This window comes from Saccoglossus kowalevskii, chromosome 18 (genome assembly GCF_978046115.1).
Source record: "Saccoglossus kowalevskii chromosome 18, keSacKowa6.1, whole genome shotgun sequence".
Taxonomy (NCBI): Eukaryota; Metazoa; Hemichordata; class Enteropneusta; family Harrimaniidae; genus Saccoglossus; species Saccoglossus kowalevskii.
The window spans coordinates 15,455,319-15,478,071 of NC_140658.1; the positions used below are offsets into that span (position 1 = coordinate 15,455,319).

The window sequence follows — 22,753 nt, forward strand, 5'->3', positions numbered from 1 at the left end:
TACCTAGTGTTGTTTATGTTTATTTCTGTTTTGAAACAATGCTAAATTGAAAAAATTTCTGAAAATGTTAACTACCACAAATTGATAGTAAACTTGGGCTACCCCCCTCTTATGCACACACCATGTTACTGCAAAATACCACATTTTGGTTAAACGTCACAACAGAAGTGGAAACAAAATTAGTTTTTATTTCCATTGAACTGCAGGAATTTGTGGAATTATGTCATTTTGTAGACATGCTTATGCTAACCTGTCATACGTATTCCCTCCAAAGTTTCTCTGCCCAACTTCATACGAACTCTGTCACTCTTGGAAATTTCCACTCTTTGATCAACTGCCTCATCCCAGTCAGCAAGATACTGCAGGAAATCCTTTTTGAGCCACTAAAGATAATAATCATGTATGGAAAATAGATAAAAATTATAAATTTGTGGTATCTCAATGTAGTTATCACACTACAGAGTGTAACACTTAATAACAATAATTTTAAAGCAAGTAAATATTATAATCATATCTTGTTACTAAAGTAAACATCATTTTTTCATACAGACCGATGAATGAACTCTTACAATATTTCATACGGTACCGGGGGTAATATGAAATACACACCTCTAGTCTTGGATCTGCAGGATTGTTGAATGGTAGCAAGTTTGGTTTTCTTTTATTTATACCCTCTTTCATACTCCGTACATTGAGACAATCAAAAAATTTGTCAAAATTTCTGACAAATTTAATGGTTGCTTGGTTCCCATTAGCATGGAAGGCTTCTAAGGCATTGGCAACCCTTGAGCTGAGAACCTAAAAGAAAATATGGTTAGAAGATATATATGAATCTGACTGAAAGATGTTCTCTAATGAGCTACTGTAAAACCTGTAATAGAAGCCACATGCAACGAGTCGCCTTTGAGTGCACTGCACTTAATTAAAAAAATGTTCAGCACCAGCCCTGCTTGTTGATCTTGTGTGAGTAAAAGCATGTACTTTGCTGTCCCAATTTATGTAAATACAAGGCTTTATACATGTACTTGAACAATTAAAATAATACACAAGACAAATAGAAATTACAGTTTCAAAGTTCTTGTGTCAGATCGCATCCCTCCAGTACTAAGCTTACCTGTACAGCATATTTCACTTTCATGCGAGAAAATGAAGACAAATAAACATGCTCATATTTCAGCTTGTTGGCTAAAAATAATCCATTCCTTTCTAAATCTGCCTTGTACAAATTTATGACAGCTGTCCATAATATATGTTCACCATTCTAAAAAAAATAGTATTTACTGTTAGTGACATCTATATAATGCAATGGTGCAAATAAACAATGTAATATTTTCAGTTACTATGTTGGTATTATGTTAGCATTGAAATGTAAAAAAAATGCTGATAACAGTAAAAAGTAATTAAAATATGTGAATTCAGTCCTGTAAGTATTTTTCACTAATTATATTTAGTTATTTAGTATTTTTCCATCTAAGAAGACTGAACAACTATATTTATTTTTCAAATTGGCTAACTGGTTCATTACCTAGCAAAAGACAGGGTGGCATAGTAATGTTACTGTTTTATCTTTCTAACATGCAAAATACAAAATAGAAATCACAAACAGCCATGAAAGCCCTTCCTTAACAAGTTATTGTATGTCCCCATCAGAGCTAAATAGTCATTTTAATAAACAGAGATACTGTGATAATCAACACTCACCCACAACATTCTCTTCTTATTATGGAATCCAGAACAATTCCTAGTGGTTTTCATCAGATGTGGGACATCAGAAAAGAAATACAACATCCTTCCATCATCTGCAAATACATTTGATGTACAGTAAACCAATTCATCCATGGGGTCATTTTTATGTAATTTAATAAACCTTCGATTTGGTGAGGCACCATCAGCTGTTGATGCGATAACTTTAAATCCAACTCTTTCTAGCCATTCCACTGCCTCCCACACCAATGGGAAAAGAAAGTCGGATGTAATAGTTGTTGTCGCAAAGTGAGCAAGCGGGTACTCCAGACGCATAGTTATACCCCGAACCATAAATGCCAATATGTACTTTGCTATTGGCTTGTCAGACGATGTCACATCCCCTTCATCTTTCATCCTTCTTTCAAATTCCATCAGTGCATTGCCAACATCACCAACATCAACAAATCCTACCAAATCTCCAGTGTTTTTATTGAATACTAGGTCAGATCGAATACGAAGTTCATCATGTAAAAGAACTAAATACTTTTGGTGTTCTTTAAGTTGGTGGTAGTTGCATTCCCGATACAACTGTTCAAATGTTTCTGCACTAAAGCCAGTAGATGCCTTTTTCCATTGCGTGTAGTCCATTAATGTGCGGTTATTTGGTAGTTCGATCACACCAGATTCTCTAAGTGTCTGATATGCAGCACTAGAACGTAATTTCAAGTTCAGGCACCATTTAATAAACATTGGGTGCCACCTGTGGCCTCGTTTGTCGTCACACTGCAATGCTGATTTTTGTTGCTGCCAGAATAAACTACGAAAAGTGTCCTTTGCAGTCTCCACTTCTACAGCATTGCCATACTCTTCCATGATTTGTTGAAGCCCATCAGAAACATCACCATCTAGAATTAATCCTTCTCTCTTAATATTTTCTCTAAGCTTGTGTCTCAATCTGCCCTCAGCTGCCTCTGCTCTTCTTTTTGCCTTGATTATATTACGAGCTCGCATGCAGAGTTCACCAGAAGTTAAAGAAGTCAGAGGCGTGCTACTGCTTGGGTCAATTCGTTCACTTGTATCTGTTTTTCTCCTGTCATTTGCAACCATAGCAAAGAGTTTATTTCTGAAAAGGCAACATGAATTACACCTGTCCTTTCCTTCATCAGAAATAATTCCACAATCAACTGTTCTGACTGTGGAATCATACAAATTACCTTTGCTGTCAATGATATGAATTTTGTGCTGTTGTGCAACCATTGGAGCATGCTTTCCATGACCAGTGAATACACCATTTCTCGATGCTGATACCTCATAAAACTTTGTATCTGGATTCCCAATACAAATTTTACAGCTGTCAACAATATTAACCAGAGTAAGGACCATGGATGGACGCTCAATAACTTTTGCTAACTGCTGAAATGGAGCCGTGTTATTTACAGTTGACTGAGCAAGCCTAGCTTCCCATACACCACTGCGCCGAATATTAAGAGATTTGGTAATCTGTTGCCCAAGTTCGCCAACTGACTGTAGGTAGAGGAAGTTCATTTCTCTAGAATTTGATTGGAAAATCCATTCAGGAGGCAATGAACATGACTGTAAAAAGTTTGCCATCTGATCAAATCCCATTAGCACTGGCAGAATTGGAGTAGGTGACAAGTTTAACGACCAATCAGGAGGTGCACTCAACTCACCCAAGGTAGCTGATTCACAACTTGTACTAATGACATCTTTTTCCATGGTTTGATTTATATCTGCTTCTACGGCATAGGCATTGTCATCTACATGTACCTGTGTTTCTTTGGCTTGGTCACAAACACTATTACTATTATCTTTGTTCACAGATGGACTATCTACATGATGAATACCTGCTTCTCCTGACTGACAACTACTCTCAGTTAAAAATTGAAGGGAGCACAATGTGTTAGCAACATCTAACCTATCAGTATCAATGGGGTCCAAAGTGTTTTCAGCATCCAGCTTGTTGAAATTACTGTTCTGTGAATGCTGTTTCTTCTTTGATCTCTCATTCCTCTTTCGATGGTAATATCTTGGACGTCTCCCTATACCATAACTGTACGGCATGACTGTAAAAAAAATATTGCATAGATTCAGAATAATGAAGATAATTATACAGGCTTTTAGTTGTTTTGAAACCAACCTTTTGGAGCACATCAGGGCCATTAAATTTTAGGAATACTTAACAGGACTGACACTATAAAGGGGTAATGAAAACATCAACTTTATTACCCACAATGCTAATGAATACCAACAAACATTCTTTTTTTTTTTAGATATCCAGTGACAAAACAACAATATGTGAGCTAATTAATGTCACCAACAACACATTAAAATAAATGTGTCTAGATGTATTTTAAATGGCCATGCTAAATTTGCTGGTATCATCAGTGTGCTCTATTAGTCCTCATCAATAATATATGATAAACAGTGTAGTCAAAATTGTGATAACAAAATATGTATTTTTTGTTCACTACCTAGGTGCAAATAATACTGCAAAACAACTCGAAAAAAAAAACTGCAACCAATGGAAATTGTTTTTTAGGAAGTTGACAGGCAGGACATGCTGGGAGGATTAGGGTAAAACCAAAACAAGCATGTGTGAATAGAGCCCATGACAAGAAAAGGCATAAATGATGGAGCTTTGTGTCTATACAAAAATGGACACTTGTGAGGTTACAAGTACATGCTGACAAAATTTTAAATGTGAATTTAAAAAAAAAATGTTTAGCGAAGAAAATGTCAACAACAACAACAAATTGAATGTCGATCGCTCGCCATCTTGGTGAAATAGCTGGGAACTACCTAGCAACATTTTTATTACACTTTACTAAACATATAATTCAGACCGAAATACAGAGTCATGGCGGAAAGTCACCTCCCCCAACAAAAAGAAAAACATTAAAACAGAAATGAAATCAGGCACGAGCATGAATGGCGAATTAGTTCCGCGATCAAAACAACAACGTTTTCGAACGTCCGCCATTTTGAAAATTAATGTTTCCGTTTCGTACAGTACTCGAATAGGGCGATTTATGTACTTTATTCTTTCCATTACACCTAAAATTTGGATCGTAATGCACACCCGTAATGTAAAGTGACTCAACAATCAAAATTAAAAACAGTAAAATTAAACTGCTTTGGTGCAAATGGGTGAAAACAAGCAACGTGATTTTAAACAGTGTATCATGTGGTGAACATATCCTATTTTCGTTCTCAGTTCTGCAAAACGCAGATTAGAACACTTCATTCGTTCATTACGCATAAAATTTAGACCGTAATGCACACCAATAATGAAAATGTATTCAATAACCAAAGCTTAAAACTATGAAATTAAAATGTTTTGACGCAAAGGGGTGAAAACCGGCAACACTATAATGAACTGCCAGTCATGGCGTCGAATTTGTATTTCCCTTTACAGTTCTGAAATACAGGGGTTTACACACTTTATTTCTTATATTTTACAAAAACTTAAGCCTGAAATGCAGAACCACGATTAGAAGGTGCCCCCTGGACACGGTTATAAACAGCTTTTATGAAATCTTCTGACGCAAAACGGGTGAAAATAATTACCGTCCACTGTTTCAAATCGCATTGTTCGATTTTTGCTGGCTAGGTTCGTATTATCACTTGAACGGTCCCAAAAAAACAAAAACATAGTTGATTCATTAACACATAAAAACACTTACCTGAATCCAAATATACTCCAAAAGAAATTAGTTGATAAAATACGGCGATTTGACGGTGAATATGTAAATAATTGCGAAAACAAGTTGCCAGCACTGTTGCTCTGTGAAAGACAGATTCTAAAATGGCGCCCGGAGAGCATTTACTCCAAGTTTACGTAACGGCTATTGTTTCCAAGAGACCTTGCACGGAACTTCTGTTACTTTCCTTTCATGTTTGCCGTAGTTGCGTGTCCCTCTTTTCTATTGTCTTTGGTTTGTTTTATCTGCAATTTGCTTAAAGTATATCCGCACACTACTCTCGCAGAACACAAATGCATCTCTCTCTGGAAAACGTCTAATATTTTTATCTTGCAATTCGTGAAAAGTCTTTCTAAGCAGGGGCTCTGAGATAGCAACTTTGTATTGTAATAACTGCTCATTTTGGAATCTGCAAATTTAAAAAATAAATAAATAATTCATACTGGCACTATTTCATTTTTAGATTCTTTATGATCATTTACATCAACCATCTCACAAGTTTACAATAAGTATTTCTTCATATAAAATAGTCAAAACGAAGAAACATCGGGATAAGTTCATACTTGATTTAGGAAATATAGTATGTTGTGGTTGCAATTAACGATTTAGGTCAACCTATTTGTTTAATTGTCTGGACGTAATATTTTGATACACGCTTTATTGTGTATTATTAATTTGGAGGCAAACGTATATTATTAATTTTACAGCATAATATTCGGAATACTTAAAACATATAACAGCGAAATCAACTGTAATCATTTGGGCATATATTGATACAGCATAGTCACTATCGTATTTGCAGATTTGTAGCACGCTAAGTAACTTTTAGAAAATGTGTCAGTACAGATAAATTTTGTCCTTGTTTTTTTTACCTGTAGCTCTTTCAAACAAAATAACTAGTTAAATTGACGAATGAAGTGATCTGAGCAAGATTTATCCAACTTAAAACCAACAACCGAAATATGAATCAACATGGGTTATTTAGGTTGTGGAATGATGATTTTGCACAGACTTTGTCAAGAATTTGTTAATATACGAATAATGGTACGCAAACACAATATTTAATTGTATAAGACGCGCCATCTGGAGCAATTGTTATAGAATTAACGAGCCTCACAAATGCGATTTACATGTCACCTTTATGTTCAAAAACTAAGGTGGCATCAAGCCATATTTCAGCCTTAGCTCGTAAAGTTCCTAGGGAAAATGGACGGGAATAAATACAATGTGATTGCAGTTTGTACATTTGTCTTGAATTAAATCCCTCAAAATCTTTTCAAAATAAAAAGTGTATTCAATTACTTAAGTCACAAATATACAAATAATAAAAAGGAACGCGTATTAAATAAAACGCGCTGTACAATGTTTCTGACAATTGAAAAAGTCTGTTTTATAGAATTATATATGTCACAATAGTATAGTTTATTATATGAAAAGCTGTCTAGAAATATTTTGGAATCGCGCCGAGTGATGTCAACACATTGTATATGGCCCTTGACATTCAATAACCGGCTTTATAGGGTGTATCCAGTGCGCTTTTTCTCAAGTTGTATATATATATAAACCTGATTTTGACATAGTGACCTTATAAAAGTCAAGACAGCGGACGTTTTAATTGTCACGACGAACGTGTTTTTTTTAGGGGGGCAATTATTCAATCCGACTAAACGAACATTTCAAAAATCCGGCATAATAAGCCCATGAGATAAATCCATACTTGAATCAGGGAATATAGTATTTGTATGGTGTTTCAATTAGTGATTTAGTACAACTTATAAACAGAATAAACGACATGGTAAATACTACTCAAATCAAAGTAAATACGTACTGCATGCGTGAATCGAACCGGCGCTGGAGTACGACACCTAGCTTCTCGTCACAACACGTCTTCCCCCTCAGCCATCGGGCATCCCTGAAAAATGGAAGCTTAATAAAGCAGAGATCCTCGTCACAAAGGGCAGCCATATTGCGGAAAGGCCTTCAGATCTGGCTGCACTACGATGGTGAATGCCGAAAGTAATGGTACAGCATTATAACAGTGAATAAGTACTGAAAAATAATTGTAAACTCATAGTTATGAATATAAATATAATCTATTGTCTGTGAATATATTTGTTATTAATTATTTTGATTATATTTTAGTTTACTATTAACTATATCTGATATAGAGTCAGTTTTGAGTTCGTTTGGGTCGATTTGAATTATTTTTGGCTCTTTAGTCGTTTCAGAATTTTGCTTCCTGTTTCCATTTCGATTTCTTCCGTTTCCTCAATATATAATATAAGAGAATTGACCGTCGTGCCAGTAAATATTTTACGAATTATCTCAACAATTACATTTTCAAATTCAATTCGATTTTTTATTAGGTGTGAACACATTTTCAAATTAGGGCCAGTGAAAATACACCATTAACACCCATGTAAAATGAATTCCTTAAAATTTCGAATCATCAACCAATTGCATAGTGGGCATATGACATAAAACACAAGTACACACTATGTAAGTATATTTTAAACAACGCACTTTATTCCACGTGAGAAGGAGTGAACAGGAAATGACCGATCGACCTATTAGCATGGATAGCGGGTTAATTTTATAATCACAAGGAAATATATGACACACTTCTCAATCAATACTAACATCAAAATTATTTGATGTTTGACATTCGTTGCACTGATCAATAACTGAAAAACAAGATACATTATGGAACACATTATGTCTCAATACTTCAACTTAATTATCTATTTTAAATCAGACAACCAATATTTGTTAAGTAAGTGTTATTAAATATTATCTGAATGAAAATTGTAATTACATGTACTATCCTGCATGAATGTATAGCTTACAAATCTTGTGTATGCTATAGTTCACCGAGTGATAACAAATTATTAGAAACAACAAACACATCTCTACATAGGCACTGTAATATTTTGATATATCTGCCAAAATATACCAGTCCACCCAGATCCCAAACATAATAAATGATAAATAAATAATAAGAAAAGCTGCAAGCATTATATCTACCCATTATTCAGCCATCCCATGCCTTCTGCTACATTTAAAGTTGATCAGGCACAAAAATTATTCGAATATTCAGACTCTTGTACTGCCCAGGTATTTTCTAATTAACAGGGCTTTACTCGCAGTACGAAATCGAAATTATACAGCCTGGATAATTAGAAGGCAGGATACCAGAAAATTTGGTATAATATACCTTTCAAACAGTTACAGTCCAAGGCGTGCAACCGCTTCCTTTATAATAGCTTTTCGATTTACTTTCAAACCCATTGTAGGAAAATTTGTAAAAAAGAGAATGTAACGTGGCATACTCAATGGAGACACCTTCCCAGCCAAGAATTCCAGCATTTCATCCATGGTACAAGTGGATTTTTCTTTGGGCACAAGACAAAGGCAGATTTCGTTAACGAGTTTCTCATCAGGAACAGGGACTACTTGGGCGTCTTTCAATTTTGGATGGTCTCCTAGATGGTTCGTGATTTCTGCCGGATATACATTGAGTGTTCCTTTTATAATCATGTCATCGTTTCTGCCTAATATAACCAACCGACCATCTTCATCCATCTGACCGAGATCCCCAGTATAATACCAACCACATGCATCTTTAACTTTCTCTGTACGTTCCCTGTCGCCATAATAACACTGGAATAGATACGGTCCACGAACCCATATTTCACCCCTAGTATTGACAGGCACAATGTTTTGATCTTTGTCCGTGATCTTCACTTCACAGTTATGAATTATTTGGGTTTTCCCACGAATTCTATCTTCCACTGTATCCATTATATCCCCTATGCTGATATCCTGGGCTTCATTTGATCCATACACGATAACAGTATTAGGGCATAGTAATTTAATTGCATTTAGAATGTTGCCTTCTGAATAAACGTTTCCTGTGCACCAGCATCTTTTCAAAGACGAAAGATCAAAGCTAGTAATATTTTGCTGGTTGAGAGCCAATCTGATTAAAATCTGATGTAGTGTACGGGCTTTAATTATTTTGGCTATAAACTTATTTTAATTTTATTTTTTATTACTTTTGTTATTAATGCCCTTTTATTTTATTTTATTTTATTTTATTTTATTTTATTTTATTATTTTACTTTGATTTTGATTTTGTGATTTTTTTAATTCCGCCCTACCTACATCTGAGCCGATGCCTATGTAACGAGATTTCAACGAGACCCACTATCGACGATTTTAGTCAACGAATCACAGACCTCCTTCTATAGCGCACATGATGACGTCACCGGGCGGAGTCGGGTGGCAAACACTCAAATAAAATTGAAGATAATATTTGGTAATCGTAGTTCTAAATAACTATTAAAAATAGCTAGACGTTTCGAGCAATGGCTCTTTATCGATAGCATAGAAGCAAGTGTGATAACGTACCACTCTTTATCGATAGCATAGAAGCAAGTGTGTCTAGCTATTTTTAATAGTTATTTAGGACTACGATTACCAAATATTATCTTCAATATATCATACTTATCAGTCTGAGCAGCGTTTATTTATTTATAACTCAAATAAAATAGCGGATTATACCGACGTTAGCGACCGAGAATAACACGGCTTTACGGTAAGTTTATCATTGTCAAATGCAACGAAAGTCATTTTTATGTTAATATTGTGGCTCGAATGGTTCGACTTTAGATCGTTATTTTGCATAGTTATTCTGGGAGTGACGATTTTTTTCCCACCGTTTCGACCGAACACCAGTGTCTTTTTCCAGTCGCCTGCCCTGGAGACGGGTGATGTTTTGTTGAAGATCGGGCCAACATCGTCTACGGTATTGAAGCCGTAGCTGTAAATATTCATCAAATTGTATCAACATTTTGTACATTATACAATAACTCTTTATTAAAGTAATTGAGCTGATTTGGACTGGAATAAAATATTTTTTATTTGGAACACATCGCAATCGATCAGGAAATATTTGTTTGCTCCAATTTTCTGCGTCGATGCCGTGGGCCGGTGACCGTTATACAATTTAAAATCAGTTTGCATTGTTTACTATAGCTGTTTACAGTGTTCTAATCATTACGATTTACGTATTTTTTTGCTTCCATTCTAGATAATTATGCTCAGTGATGTAAAATTGAAGCGATGACTGAATGAACGAACCTTGGCTGGCGAAGATGTATCTGGAAGTGTACACATTTGTTGGAAGTGAAAAAAATATTCAATGTAATGACAAAAATTGTAAAATGCTGAGGAATTTCTTTTGCAAATAAAAATATACTAGCAATTTTCTATTAATGGTTTATTCAAGTGGGCAAAATATAATGTACAGAAAGATTGCCCGTAGAGTATCGCTACACTGAAAAGTAAGCAACCGACAGCCTGTATAAAAGGGGGGCTGTGATTGGCTGTTACTTACGCGAGATTTGAACGGGACTTACATAGGCGTCGGATCAGATGTAGGTAGGTAGGGCAGAATTAAAAAAATCACAAAATCAAAATCAAAGTAAAATAATAAAATAAAAGGGCATTAATAACAAAAGTAATAAAAAATAAAATTAAAATAAGTTTATAGGCAAAATAATTAAAGCCCGTACACTACATCAGATTTTAATCAGATTGGTTGAGAGCTTGTGATAAAAACAGAGGAAACAACACTACGAAATTACATTTTTCTTGCTCGATAGCTTCCAATGCACCAGAGAAATCTTCTGCAGATCTGGGCCAAACCAGAGTTGCACCCCACGTTAAAAGCATGGTTTGATATATATGACAATATGAACCAAGGCCTGCTAACTTTAGAACTTTTATTATGCCTTCATCATTGGTTGCAGCATTGCGTTTTGAAGCATACAAGTTTTCTATGTTAGCTCTTTGTGTACGAACCACAGGTTTCGGGAATCCGGTGCTACCAGAAGTGAAGGTTATTATATAAGGATCATCAACACTGACTTTGTTCTTCAAAGTTTGAATAAACTGATCTTCTTCTGCTCGGCCACGCCCTTGTAGTTGTTTAGCATGCATCACAATGCTGTATCCGAGTAGAGGGCAATCATCATCGAATGTTACAATGTTTCGCAATGATGGTACATGAGATAATTTTGATGTGCCAGATTCTATATCAGGAGTAACTTGTTTTAATTGTTTATATTGGTCATACTGGCTAAAACCGACAAACAAAACTGAACACTCTGTTTGATTTATTATGTATCTCAAACGATCAGCTGATTGTAACTCTGCTAATTCAATTGTGATTAGTCCAGCTCTAATAGCAGCTGAATTCAATAGCATCCACTCGTATCCATCACCCATCCAGAGACAAACTCGCTCACCAGGTTTCAGACCGAGCTTCACCAAATCACAAGCAAGCTGGTTGGTTTCATCTACAAATTGCTTGAAAGATATTCGCACGCCACTTTCGCAGAAAACAAGTGCATCTCTATCTGGAAATCGTCTGACGGCCTCATCTTGTAGTTCATTGAAAGTCTTCCCAATGAAGGGTTGCGCTGACGCTCTGTGATAGTAGCTCTTCTGTATATTGCATTTATTGCTCATTTCGAACTCTGGGAATTAGAAGTGAAATAATTATTACATATCATATACTGATCTTCATTCCACATGATACTATTTTATCTATATGCACTTTGGGGCACTTCACATCAATTCACTCACCAGTTCCAAATAATTACCTCATGATTTGAAATAGTTGTGTCATGGCGAATACATAATACTTTTCTGGCAACCCACCAACCCATACTTGAATTGTGAAAATATAATATTTTGTGGTATATTTATATAATATTTAATCTCATAACTATATTTCATCATATTTTACGATGTTCGAATGAGCATATGTTACTCTTACATTTTTAGCAGACACTTCATAAGGATATTCAGTATTGTGAGCCAATTTTAAATAAAAGTAACAATAATGTGACATACATTTTATTTGTATTCGATCTTGGCGAGAATTCTGATGATATGCTCGATTCGCAATAAAATGCAGCGTGGACATGAAATAACTGCGCAAGGGTGAATTGTTAATTGTGGAGTTTTTGCAGATGTGTTTCATGAATTTTTAATTTAATGAATTAGGTAGATGACAAAATCGGTAATAATTTCCACATTGGGTATACCTCATACTAAATACACACGGTAAAAATAATACAGCAGATTGCAATGCTTTATTTATATATCTATAGCCACGAAAATAATTCGGCCGCTATGTGAATGTATAGAGTGTAAATATTACTGTGGTGTTTTATATACATATACATCTAGAATGCAATAACAATGTTTTTTCTGGCAATGAAAGTAACTTAAACACTAAAAACACAAACAAAACAATACATGTAGTTTATTTTTACGCTTATTGCAATAAAACGATTAATTAGGTTTAATTTGGCTACTTCTGGTCCACTTTAATTAAGATATTTCTGCACGATCATTTGACGTTCGACAGTATTTAATATACTACTAATGAATAAGACGACGACATAATACCAGATGAGGAAGGAAATGCGACTTACCTTACTTCTACACGGGTGCTGTCAAAAAACGAAGTTGAATCCAATAGCTTAATAAGTGTGAATGGTAAATCTACATATATATGTTACGTTCACTTCTCATGTACCGTATGCAACACGTGAGGGCGTATGCCCATGGCGTTATAAATATCTACCTACCATTTCTATGAATAAGTCATATCAAATAATATGATTTTAATGATCTGCCCAAGTACGAGTGCGGAAAAGGCAGAGAAAACGAAATTTGATTGCACTCCATTAGCAACTCATGTGCTACGTTGTGTAGATAACGCTGGTGATGTTCTTATTTTGATTGGCATTAAGAAAACGCTCTGATTTATCAAGACATTTTTATGATGCAATTGCCTCAGTTGGCTCAGTTGGCTGATGAAGCTTAAGATAAGAGACATGGCAAAGTCAAGTCACCAAGAAATCACATGTTTGGTGAGTAATGACGATGAATTGTGTAACCATAATAATATGTTTAATGTAAATTTCTACTTTTTATTTCAATTTGCCCAATGCAGCCAACTTAGCTGCCCCAGATACAAAACAGAATAGGCTAAATATTCTAATCCACTTGCCTCAGTGTCAAAAACGTTTGTGTTGTTTGTAGCAATAGGGTAAAACGCATTAAATATTCACAAAACGTTACTAAGCATGCTACTATAACAACGTATATATCTTATGGAAGCTTAGATAGACGAATATTGGGACTTTTTTACTGTTTTTACAATTGCAAACATTGTTTTGGTCCTTGTGACAATGAAATGTAGCCCGAAGGGTTGCATTCATTACTATATATGCAACTCTAATTTTGATATATCCGAGGCCCCTATATTAGGAGATAGCAATTTAATAGCATCGAATGATACAATGTTTCGCAATAATGGTACAATTTTGATGTGCCAGATTCTATATCAGTTGTAACTTGTTTGGCGTTTTCATCTTGCAATTCGTGAAAAGTCTTTCTTCGCAAGGGCTGCTCATTCTCGAATTTGGGAAATTGAAATAAAACAATTATTCATACATTTATAAGGGTACCTGGTACTATTTCATCTTTAGCCTCTTTATAACCATTTACATCACCATTCTCACAAATTTACATGTAGTAAATACGAATTTAAGTAGTTCTTCATTTAAAGTAGATGCATCATAAGGAAGAAACATCATTATAAACGATTGTTTTGATATTAACGAATATAGAACAATTCAAATGATAATCAAATGATTTGACCACAGTGAATTTGTCGTTGATGAAACAAACGTCCAGTGACAGAGCTCTGACATGAGGGAACATGCATATGCAAGACGAAGTTTTTATACTTTACCATCACTGGCAGTACACAGAATACTCATGACACAGGATTATCGTATGTCATAGTCCTTGAAATAACACATAAAGTAAAATTATTACTCTCTCAATCTGTGTTATAATTCTAATTCCTCTCATCTGTCATAGGTGTATTTTGTAACGATAACCCCGAAAGGATTGTCAGATCGATATAATTGTGAGCTGTACATCCTGTTTCAATCTTATCATACTCGTCAAACTAATTGAATCAACAACCCCAATAAGATCTATATGCTACAGTGGGCTATAAACAGAAAAATATTTGAAGTAAATTTAATCATTGATTCTCGATTAAACAACGTCACATGCAATATATTGTTCTTTCTTGACAACGTGATTCGCAAATTTAGCCTCGTGTTACCAAATGTCTGTAGAGATTCTGTACAAATCCAAGCAAATATGTCACTTAGAAAAGTTCGGCAATTGATTTCCAGAGCACCCATTGCTGTATGTATTTCCGTTCAGCCAATGGTGATATGGTTACATTAGCTATGTTTGTTATACGCTGTATCATGCACACAGTGACATAACTGCAAAATGTGTTGGTTATTTGATGACTGCGAATCAATTCCAGAGAATTCAAATGTTAATCGTTAACTAACTATTCGGTCTGAATAAGAAGAAAGGGCGAATTCAAAGGAAATAGTGAATTTAAATTGTGCCTGCAGATACGTGAATCAGCATTGCATTCAGAAACACGATTGTTGGCACCAACAAATATTCTTGCAATACAATCTATAACCAATTACTATGCTCAAACCATCATAAAAAGATGTATAATATATATTCTTTGAATCGAAATTGCCAGTAGAACACTCATCTGTTCCGACAAACCTAACCCGTATATTGCAACTGTCAACTACAATCTTAATAATAAATCATGCACAGAAATTAGCATACAAGTTAGTATCAATGTAAAGTGATGTATGGGTACCCACAATGCAATTTGTTATTCCCACTCGTTGTTCATTGTCGTAATGTTTATAGAGAAGATGAACGGAGCATAAGTATAATGTGATTACAGTTTGTATATTTGTCTTGAATTAAATTAAAAAAAAAACTTTTGAAAAAATTATGTCCTGATAATTTTAAAAATGTGTTAAATTACATAAGTCACAAATATGCGTGATTAAATATTATTACCCGACAAACATGTTTTTTTCCAATTCAAAATAATAAAAGAGAACGCGTATTAAATATTATATCTGGAGTCGGAAAAGTCACATAAACCGTGCAGTACAACATAACTGGCAATTAAAAAAGTCTGTGTGACTCGAATTATATATGTCACAAAAGTAAAGTTTATTAAATGACAAGCTGTCTATAAAGATTTTGGAATCGCGCCGAGTGATGTCAACACATTGTATATGACCCTCGGCATTCTTTAACTGGCTGCGTAAGGCGTATCCATGTTTTTTTTTTCTTCTTAAGTTGAATCGAATATATATAAAGCAGATTTTGACACGGTAACCTTAAAAAACAACCTTATCTGTTAGCTAGATTTAAAGGTTGAGTATCAAAGCACAATAATTTAAGTAGCTTCGTATTGACTCAGGTCAAGACAACGGACTTGTTTTATTCTCATGACGTTAAGTTTTATTTTTTTTACATTTTAAATCATCCGGCGTAATAGTCAGAATATCCAAAACATGTAATATCGAAATTGACTGTTGGATAAACATTTGGACATACATTGATACAGGTCAATCACGAGCGGCCTTGTTATCAGACATTAAACCACGATCATGACGTCACGCATCGAGGGATTTCCAACTATTCCTATTTGACTTTTCAACGACGTACATCTTTGTTCAGTTCAGCTCCCTCCTCAATATAAAAGAGACTTTTCTTCAACAGCAATACCCTGGATTCGAAAACGGTCATCATCGATCATGTAAGACATGGAGTGACTACTCTACTGGCTGAGTTTAGTTTGGGAGCTGTGAAGTAGTGAATTTAAAAAGTGGCCTATAATAACACATGCATGAATCATTGTTTTTGTGTTGTTTATTATTATGCGAAATATGATTTAATGTCTATTAGTAGTCTTATTTGTTATTAATTAGCTTTATAATATCTTGATTTAATATTAAGTATATATGATATAGAGACGGCTTTGAGTTCGTTTGGGTCGATTTTACTTATTTTTGGCTCTTTGGTCATTTTAGAATTTCGCTTCCCTTTTCCATTTCCATTTGTTTTTGTTTCCACAATATGTAATAATACAGAATTGACCATCGTGCGAGTAACTAATTCACGAATTATCTTATCTTAACACCCCTGTAAAATGAGTTCTTTTAAATTTCGAAGCGTCCAAAAATTGTATAATGGAAATGTGAAATGAAAGTCAAGTACACACTATGAAAGTATATTTTAAACAATGTGCTTTATTCTACACGAGAAGGGGTGGACAGGAAATGGCTGACCTGTTATCAGTGATAGTGGGCTACATTACATTGTCACAAGGAAATATATGTTACACTTCTAAATCAATACTATAGATGATGGTGTAACATGGAAACTTGCATGCACCGAATTATGAAACATAAGTAACCCGAATAACGGACGTAAATACTGGCGATTGAAACATCACCCTTTAAATCAATAACATAATTTGATGTTTGACGTTCATTGCACTGATAAATTACTAAAGACAATAAATAAAAATAATGGAACACATTATGTGTCACTGCTTCAACATATTTTTCTGATTGAAATAAGACAAACAATTATTGCCAAATCATTATTCAATGCGGTGTTATTGAAAAAAGTAATTACATTTACTAGCCTGAGTGAATGTATAGCTTAAAAGTCTTGTGTAAGCTATAGGTCTCTCAGTGAAAAAAATATTACGAGGAACAACAAACACATCTCAGCATAAAGACCGCTGTTTTGACACTCACTATTTCTGCCAAAATATACCAGACTGCCCAGATACTAAACAGAGTAAATAATAATAAAAGCTACTGGCTCTTGATGTTGCAATTCAGTTAAAATTAAAATGCAATTAAAAATCGCATTATATCCAGCCATTATATATAGCGCAATCCCCTGCCTTCTGCTATATTTATAGCTTATCAGAGACAAAAACTATTTGAATATCAGATTATAGTACTGCCCACGTATTTTCTATAACTCATAGGGCTCACGTGACCAAATTGAAACTACAAAGCATGGATAATGATGAAAAGTAGAGGGCAGCATACAACTAAATTTGGCATCATGCACCTTTTTAACTATGACAGACCTAGGCGTTCGACCGCTTCCTTTATAATAGCTTTTCGATTTACCTTCAAACCCATTGTAGGAATGTTTGTAAAAAATAGAAAGTAACGTGGATTTCTCAAAGGAGACACCTTCCCAGCCAGGAATTCCAGCATTTCATCCATGGTACAAGTGGATTTTTCTTTAAGCACAAGACAAAGGCAGATTTCATTAACGAGTTTCTCACCAGGAACAGGGACTACATGGGCGTCTTTCAATTTTGGATGGTTTCCTAGATGATTCGTGATTTCTGCCGGATATACATTGAGTGTTCCTTTTATAATCATGTCATCTTTCCTGCCTAATATAACCAACCGACCATCTTCTTCCATCTGACCGAGATCCCCAGTATAATACCAACCGCATGCATCTTTAACTTTCTCTGTACGTTCCCTGTCACCATAATAACACTGGAATAGATACGGTCCACGAACCCATATTTCACCCCTTGTATTGACTGGAACAATGTTTCGATGTGTGTCCGTGATCTTCACTTCACAGTTATGAATTACTTGGGTTTTCACACGAATTCTATTTTCCACTGTATCCATTATATCCCCTATGCTGATATCCTGGACTTGATTTGATCCATACATGACAACAGTATTAGGGCATAGTAATTTAATTGCATTTAGAATGTTGCCTTCTGAAAAAACGTTTCCTGTGCACCAACATCTTTTCAAGGATGAAAGATCAAAGCTAGTAATATTTTGCTGATTGACAGCTTGTGATAAAAACTGAGGAAACAACACCACGAAATTACATTGTTCTTGCTCGACGGCTTCCAATGCACCAGAAAAGTCTTCTGTGGGTCTGGGCCAAACCAGAGTTGCACCCCAGGTTAGAAGCATGGTTTGATATATATGACAATATGAACCAAGGCCTGCTAACTTTAGAACCTTTATTATGCTTCCATCATTGGCTGCAGCATTGCGTTTTGAAGCATACAAGTTTGCTATGTTGGCTCTTTGTGTTCGAACCACAGGTTTGGGGTATCCAGTGCTGCCAGAAATGAAAGTTATTATATAAGGATCATCAACACTGACTTTGTTCTTCAAAGTTTGTATGAACTCATCTTCTTCTGCTCCGCAACGCCCTTGTAGTTGTTTAGCATGCATAACGATGCTGCATCCGAGTAGAGGGCAGTCATCATCAAATGTTACAATGTTTCGCAATGATGGTACATAAGATAAAGTTGATGTGGCAGATTTTATATCTGGAGTAACTTGTATTAATTTCTTATATTGATCGTACTGACTGAAACCGACAAACAAAACTGAACACTCTGTTTTATTTATTATGTGTCTTAAACGATCAGCTGATTGTAATTCTGCTAATTCAATTGTGATTAGACCGGCTCTAATAGCAGCTGAATTCAATAGCATCCACTCGTATCCATCACCCATCCAGAGACAAACTCGCTCACCAGGTTTCAGACCGAGCTTCACCAAATCACAAGCAAGCTGGTTGGTTTCATCTACAAATTGCTTGACAGATATTCGCACACCACTTTCGCAGAACACAAATGCATCTCTGTCTGGAAAACATCTGGCGTTTTCATCTTGCAATTCATGAAAAGTCTTTCTAAGCATGGGCTGCGTTGATTCTCTGTGATAATAACTTGTCTTAAGCTTACTCTTGCTATAACTACTCATTCTTGAATCTGAGAAATTGAAATAAAAAAATCTTATTACATCTAGAACAGTACCTAGTACTATTTCATCTTTCGAGTTGTTATAACCACTTACATCAACCACCTCATCAGTTTCAATATTTATTGATTTGTTGCAAGATGTGTCAAGATACACCTGGCAAACCCATACTTGAATAAGGAATATAATAATTTGTGGTGTCTTTATATATAATGAATCTATTTTGAAATTGTTTCTTGAACAATATAACTAAATGATTCGACCCTAGTGACATAATTAGTGGTGAAGTTGTCATTAATGAAATGAACAAACGCTCAGTGATAGAGCTCTGACAAGTGGGAAGAGGCATATGAAAGACATTTCCCAACACATGTTTTTATAGTTCGCCACCACTAGCAGTGCAGAGATCCTCATAACACATGATTATTAGATAAACATATTCATTATACACATTATAGTGACATCCATCATATGCTGGTGCTCGACAGCTGAACTGTGTTTTTTAATCTGAAGGTGCTTCCTTCTTTAAGCACAAAACAAAAGCATAATTCGTTCACGAATTGCTCATCGAGAACACTCACTGCTTTGGCATCTTTCAATTTGGGGGTGGTCTCCGAGATAATTTGCGATTTCTACCGGATATACATTTAGTGTTCTTTTTATAATCTTCCCTGCTTAATATAACCAAATATTCATGGAATTGTTTTTGAGTTAGTTGGTAAGATACCAAAATAATACATTGTGGAAAGTCAATTCGCAAAGCGTATGTTTGTTGAGTTGTTGATTGACGATAAATTACGTGACCATGATGGTATTAAATGTCTTCAATTTCTACTTTGTTGTGTTTCAATTTGCCTCATCAACCCAACATATCTGTTCTAGATACAGAGCCGAGCGGCTCCTAAAAAAGCTAAAAATTCTAATCCACCCGCCTCCGGTATCAGAAACGTTTGTTTTAAAACAAACATCTTTCTAGGATACCAAAAGGCCAGTGTTATGTGAAGATAATAACGTATGTGAGACTATTAATTATACGTCGGTTACATGTTACTTGAGATTGCAATAGGGTAAAACGCATCAAAAAGTAATCTGTGATTCAGAAATTCACTAAACGTAACTAAGCATAACATATATATAACTTATAGATCACGTGATGGCTTAGATATACAAGAGAATATTTCGCTTTTGTTACTTTGTTTGGCTATTGAAAACATTGTTTTGGTCTATTCAATGCAATATCATTTTTGTTTTCGAAGATCATTTTTGCTGTTAGTGTTTAACTGTATTACTAAAAGTGTTGCACTCAGACTTAGAAAAGCACAATCAATATCATGTTATGTGGGCGCGGACCCGTGTAATACACGAACAAATACGAAACAATTCTATGAGCAACTCTAATTTGGATATATTTGCAGACCAATCACTTCATTATTAGAGAAAACATTTGATTTTTTGAATTTTAATTAGAAATCGTTCTCATTTCTAAATGAGTTATTGAAATTATAATAGCCATCAATAACAAGAAAATCCTCGCGTGTTACGGCACGCCTTTTTGGGGTAACACCTCTAAGAGTAGTAGGCGATTTTCCGTTCACTGCGAGATAATGCGATAAATGCGCGGATCAAACGTCTGCTACAAAAATGTAATGATTTGAACTTGAATGTCTTATTTTATAGTACAGTGTCGACAATTTTTCAAAGAGGAATAAGGCGCTAACATACACTTACTTAATCAAAATTTGACCGTATTCATATTTTGCGTTTATCAAATCGTTTAGCGGCGATGTTCTGGCGTCATCACGACGCTGCAACATTTGTGATGTTTGTTATGTCCTATTGAATGGAAAATGGACTATTTATTACATATCCAACATAAGCTTAATAAATCCTTGGAGTTGATATGGCGGTCCCCATCGGCACTGTTTCTATAGTGTTGCGAGGCCCGATTCATACGACACGAGTTGGTAAACCTTTGGTATTGCGCACGTGAAATTAACAAAAGGCAATCGACATCGCACGCGGCGATGTAGAGGGTCAATTTACATATCAATGGCCACAGTGTTGTAGTAATTTATTTTGAGTGACAACCATTCACGTGACAAAATATTTTGGGGGTACCCGCGGTGCGCCAATCAACAATGAACTATGTGTCAACGGGAGCCTTGACTTTGATTGGATCAGACTGAGCTTGTACAACACATGCCGAATCATCATTAACTGGAACATGCTTTATACTGTAATGTTGCTATATCGACTTCCCTGTATTGTTTATTCATTTACCAAATTGAATTATAGGTTTGTAGATATAGATTAATAATATATTCAATAATATTATATACTATACTAATTTATGTGAAAAAAAACACTGTTGAAGTTCTAATTTGATGTAATATTTGCATTGAAAAAAACGCTCAAATTAATCAGGTTACTTTTACGTATAATCATGGGATTGCTTAGCTGAGAACGTTTATAGACATTATAGCAAATATTAAAATCAAGTCACAAAGCTCATGTTTGTTGAGAAATGACGATGAATTGTGTGACCTTAATTAGTACATTGTTTAATGTATTTAATTTCTTTCAAGCTAACTCATCCAGTCGACCTATCTGTCCGGACACGTGTGATACAAAACAGAACGGCCCCTTAAAAGTTACATATTCCAATTTCCCAGCTCCCAGTATCAGAAACGTTTGTTTTTTAAACAACTATATTCCCGGGATACCGACAGGACGTCCTTTTTTTATGAATCATGTGCGATAACTAATTCTATTGAACCCACCGCACTCTGCCTGACTCTACACGCCCCGGTGCACCGTACCCTATCTAACCATTCACAACATCTACTTTCAAGTTGCGTTAAGATAGGTTCAATTCACGGTTGAGATTTTGCGAGTATACGCCATATACTGCTACGACTAAACACATTGTCTGACTTGCATTTACTATGCTCGACTTTTAATTTTCTTCCTAGAATTCAACGTGCCAAATAATATTTACAAATGACCATTCTGATACACATTACGTTTACCTTATGCCTTTGCTGCGTGTGTTGTGGCGTCGCAAACGCCGTCTACAATACCTATGCGTTTTTAAAAATATCTTCAAGTTTTTAAAATAGACGCTGGTTTTGTAGTGAAACTGTGACACCGTTATTTTAATTCGCGTACACACTGTCGTAGGAGTTAAATCAATTGAAAATGATAAATATTTTGTTTTACCGCATCAGGGCAGAGGATGATGATAGGGCAATCTTATGTGTTAACGTGGTCTTGAACCAGGTCGTGTTAATTGTGTGACCAGGAACCCCGTTCTTCGACAGTTATCATACTCCGAGCTCTTTCTACTATAGGATATCATATAATCTGATTATATCTGGTACTCAAGTATGAATCTGATGTTGGAATTAACAGTCCTGTTCTGGGGTGTTTTACAGAATGAATGGTTCAAAAAATGGAATTCGGGTGACCCTCATACTACAGGTCGTGTTATTTATTTGAAAAGTGACTATTCACGCGAGATCGCATTGTACGCGGGAAAATACGTCATTTCACGGCATGAATTTTTAATTC

At 35.2% G+C, this 22,753-nt stretch overlaps 2 protein-coding genes and 1 long non-coding RNA gene across 3 annotated transcripts; 1 reads left to right on the forward strand and 2 right to left on the reverse strand.

Annotated features, from left to right (window-relative positions):
* Positions 1–8,633: 8,633 nt before the first annotated feature.
* Positions 8,634–11,942, reverse strand: LOC102810315 (medium-chain acyl-CoA ligase ACSF2, mitochondrial-like). Its single transcript, XM_085492959.1, has 2 exons — positions 11,068–11,942; positions 8,634–9,333 (listed from the first exon to the last, which is right to left on the reverse strand). The coding sequence occupies exons 1-2, from the start codon at positions 11,940–11,942 to the stop codon at positions 8,634–8,636; spliced, it is 1,575 nt and encodes a 524-aa protein (XP_085349085.1).
* LOC146731615 (uncharacterized) lies at positions 9,876–10,674 on the forward strand. The gene is made up of 2 exons (XR_014927103.1): positions 9,876–10,005; positions 10,501–10,674. It is a non-coding gene; the product is annotated as an uncharacterized LOC146731615 (long non-coding RNA).
* Positions 11,943–17,503: 5,561 nt separating the features above from the next.
* On the reverse strand, positions 17,504–19,186 carry LOC100369038 (medium-chain acyl-CoA ligase ACSF2, mitochondrial-like). Its single transcript, XM_006818158.2, has one exon. The coding sequence runs from the start codon at positions 19,184–19,186 to the stop codon at positions 17,504–17,506; it is 1,683 nt and encodes a 560-aa protein (XP_006818221.2).
* Positions 19,187–22,753: the final 3,567 nt, after the last annotated feature.

What these genes read in the sequence shown, in the direction of transcription:
- LOC102810315 (XM_085492959.1), bottom strand. Translation starts at nt 11,942, where the DNA reads ATGAGCAATAAATGCAATATACAGAAGAGCTACTATCACAGAGCGTCA. An exon ending in GGTGCATTGGAAGCTATCGA is followed by an intron (nt 9,334 to 11,067) that starts GCAAGAAAAATG and finishes GTCTTTGAAAAG; the next exon opens with ATGCTGGTGCACAGGAAACG.
- LOC100369038 (XM_006818158.2), bottom strand. Translation starts at nt 19,186, where the DNA reads ATGAGTAGTTATAGCAAGAGTAAGCTTAAGACAAGTTATTATCACAGA.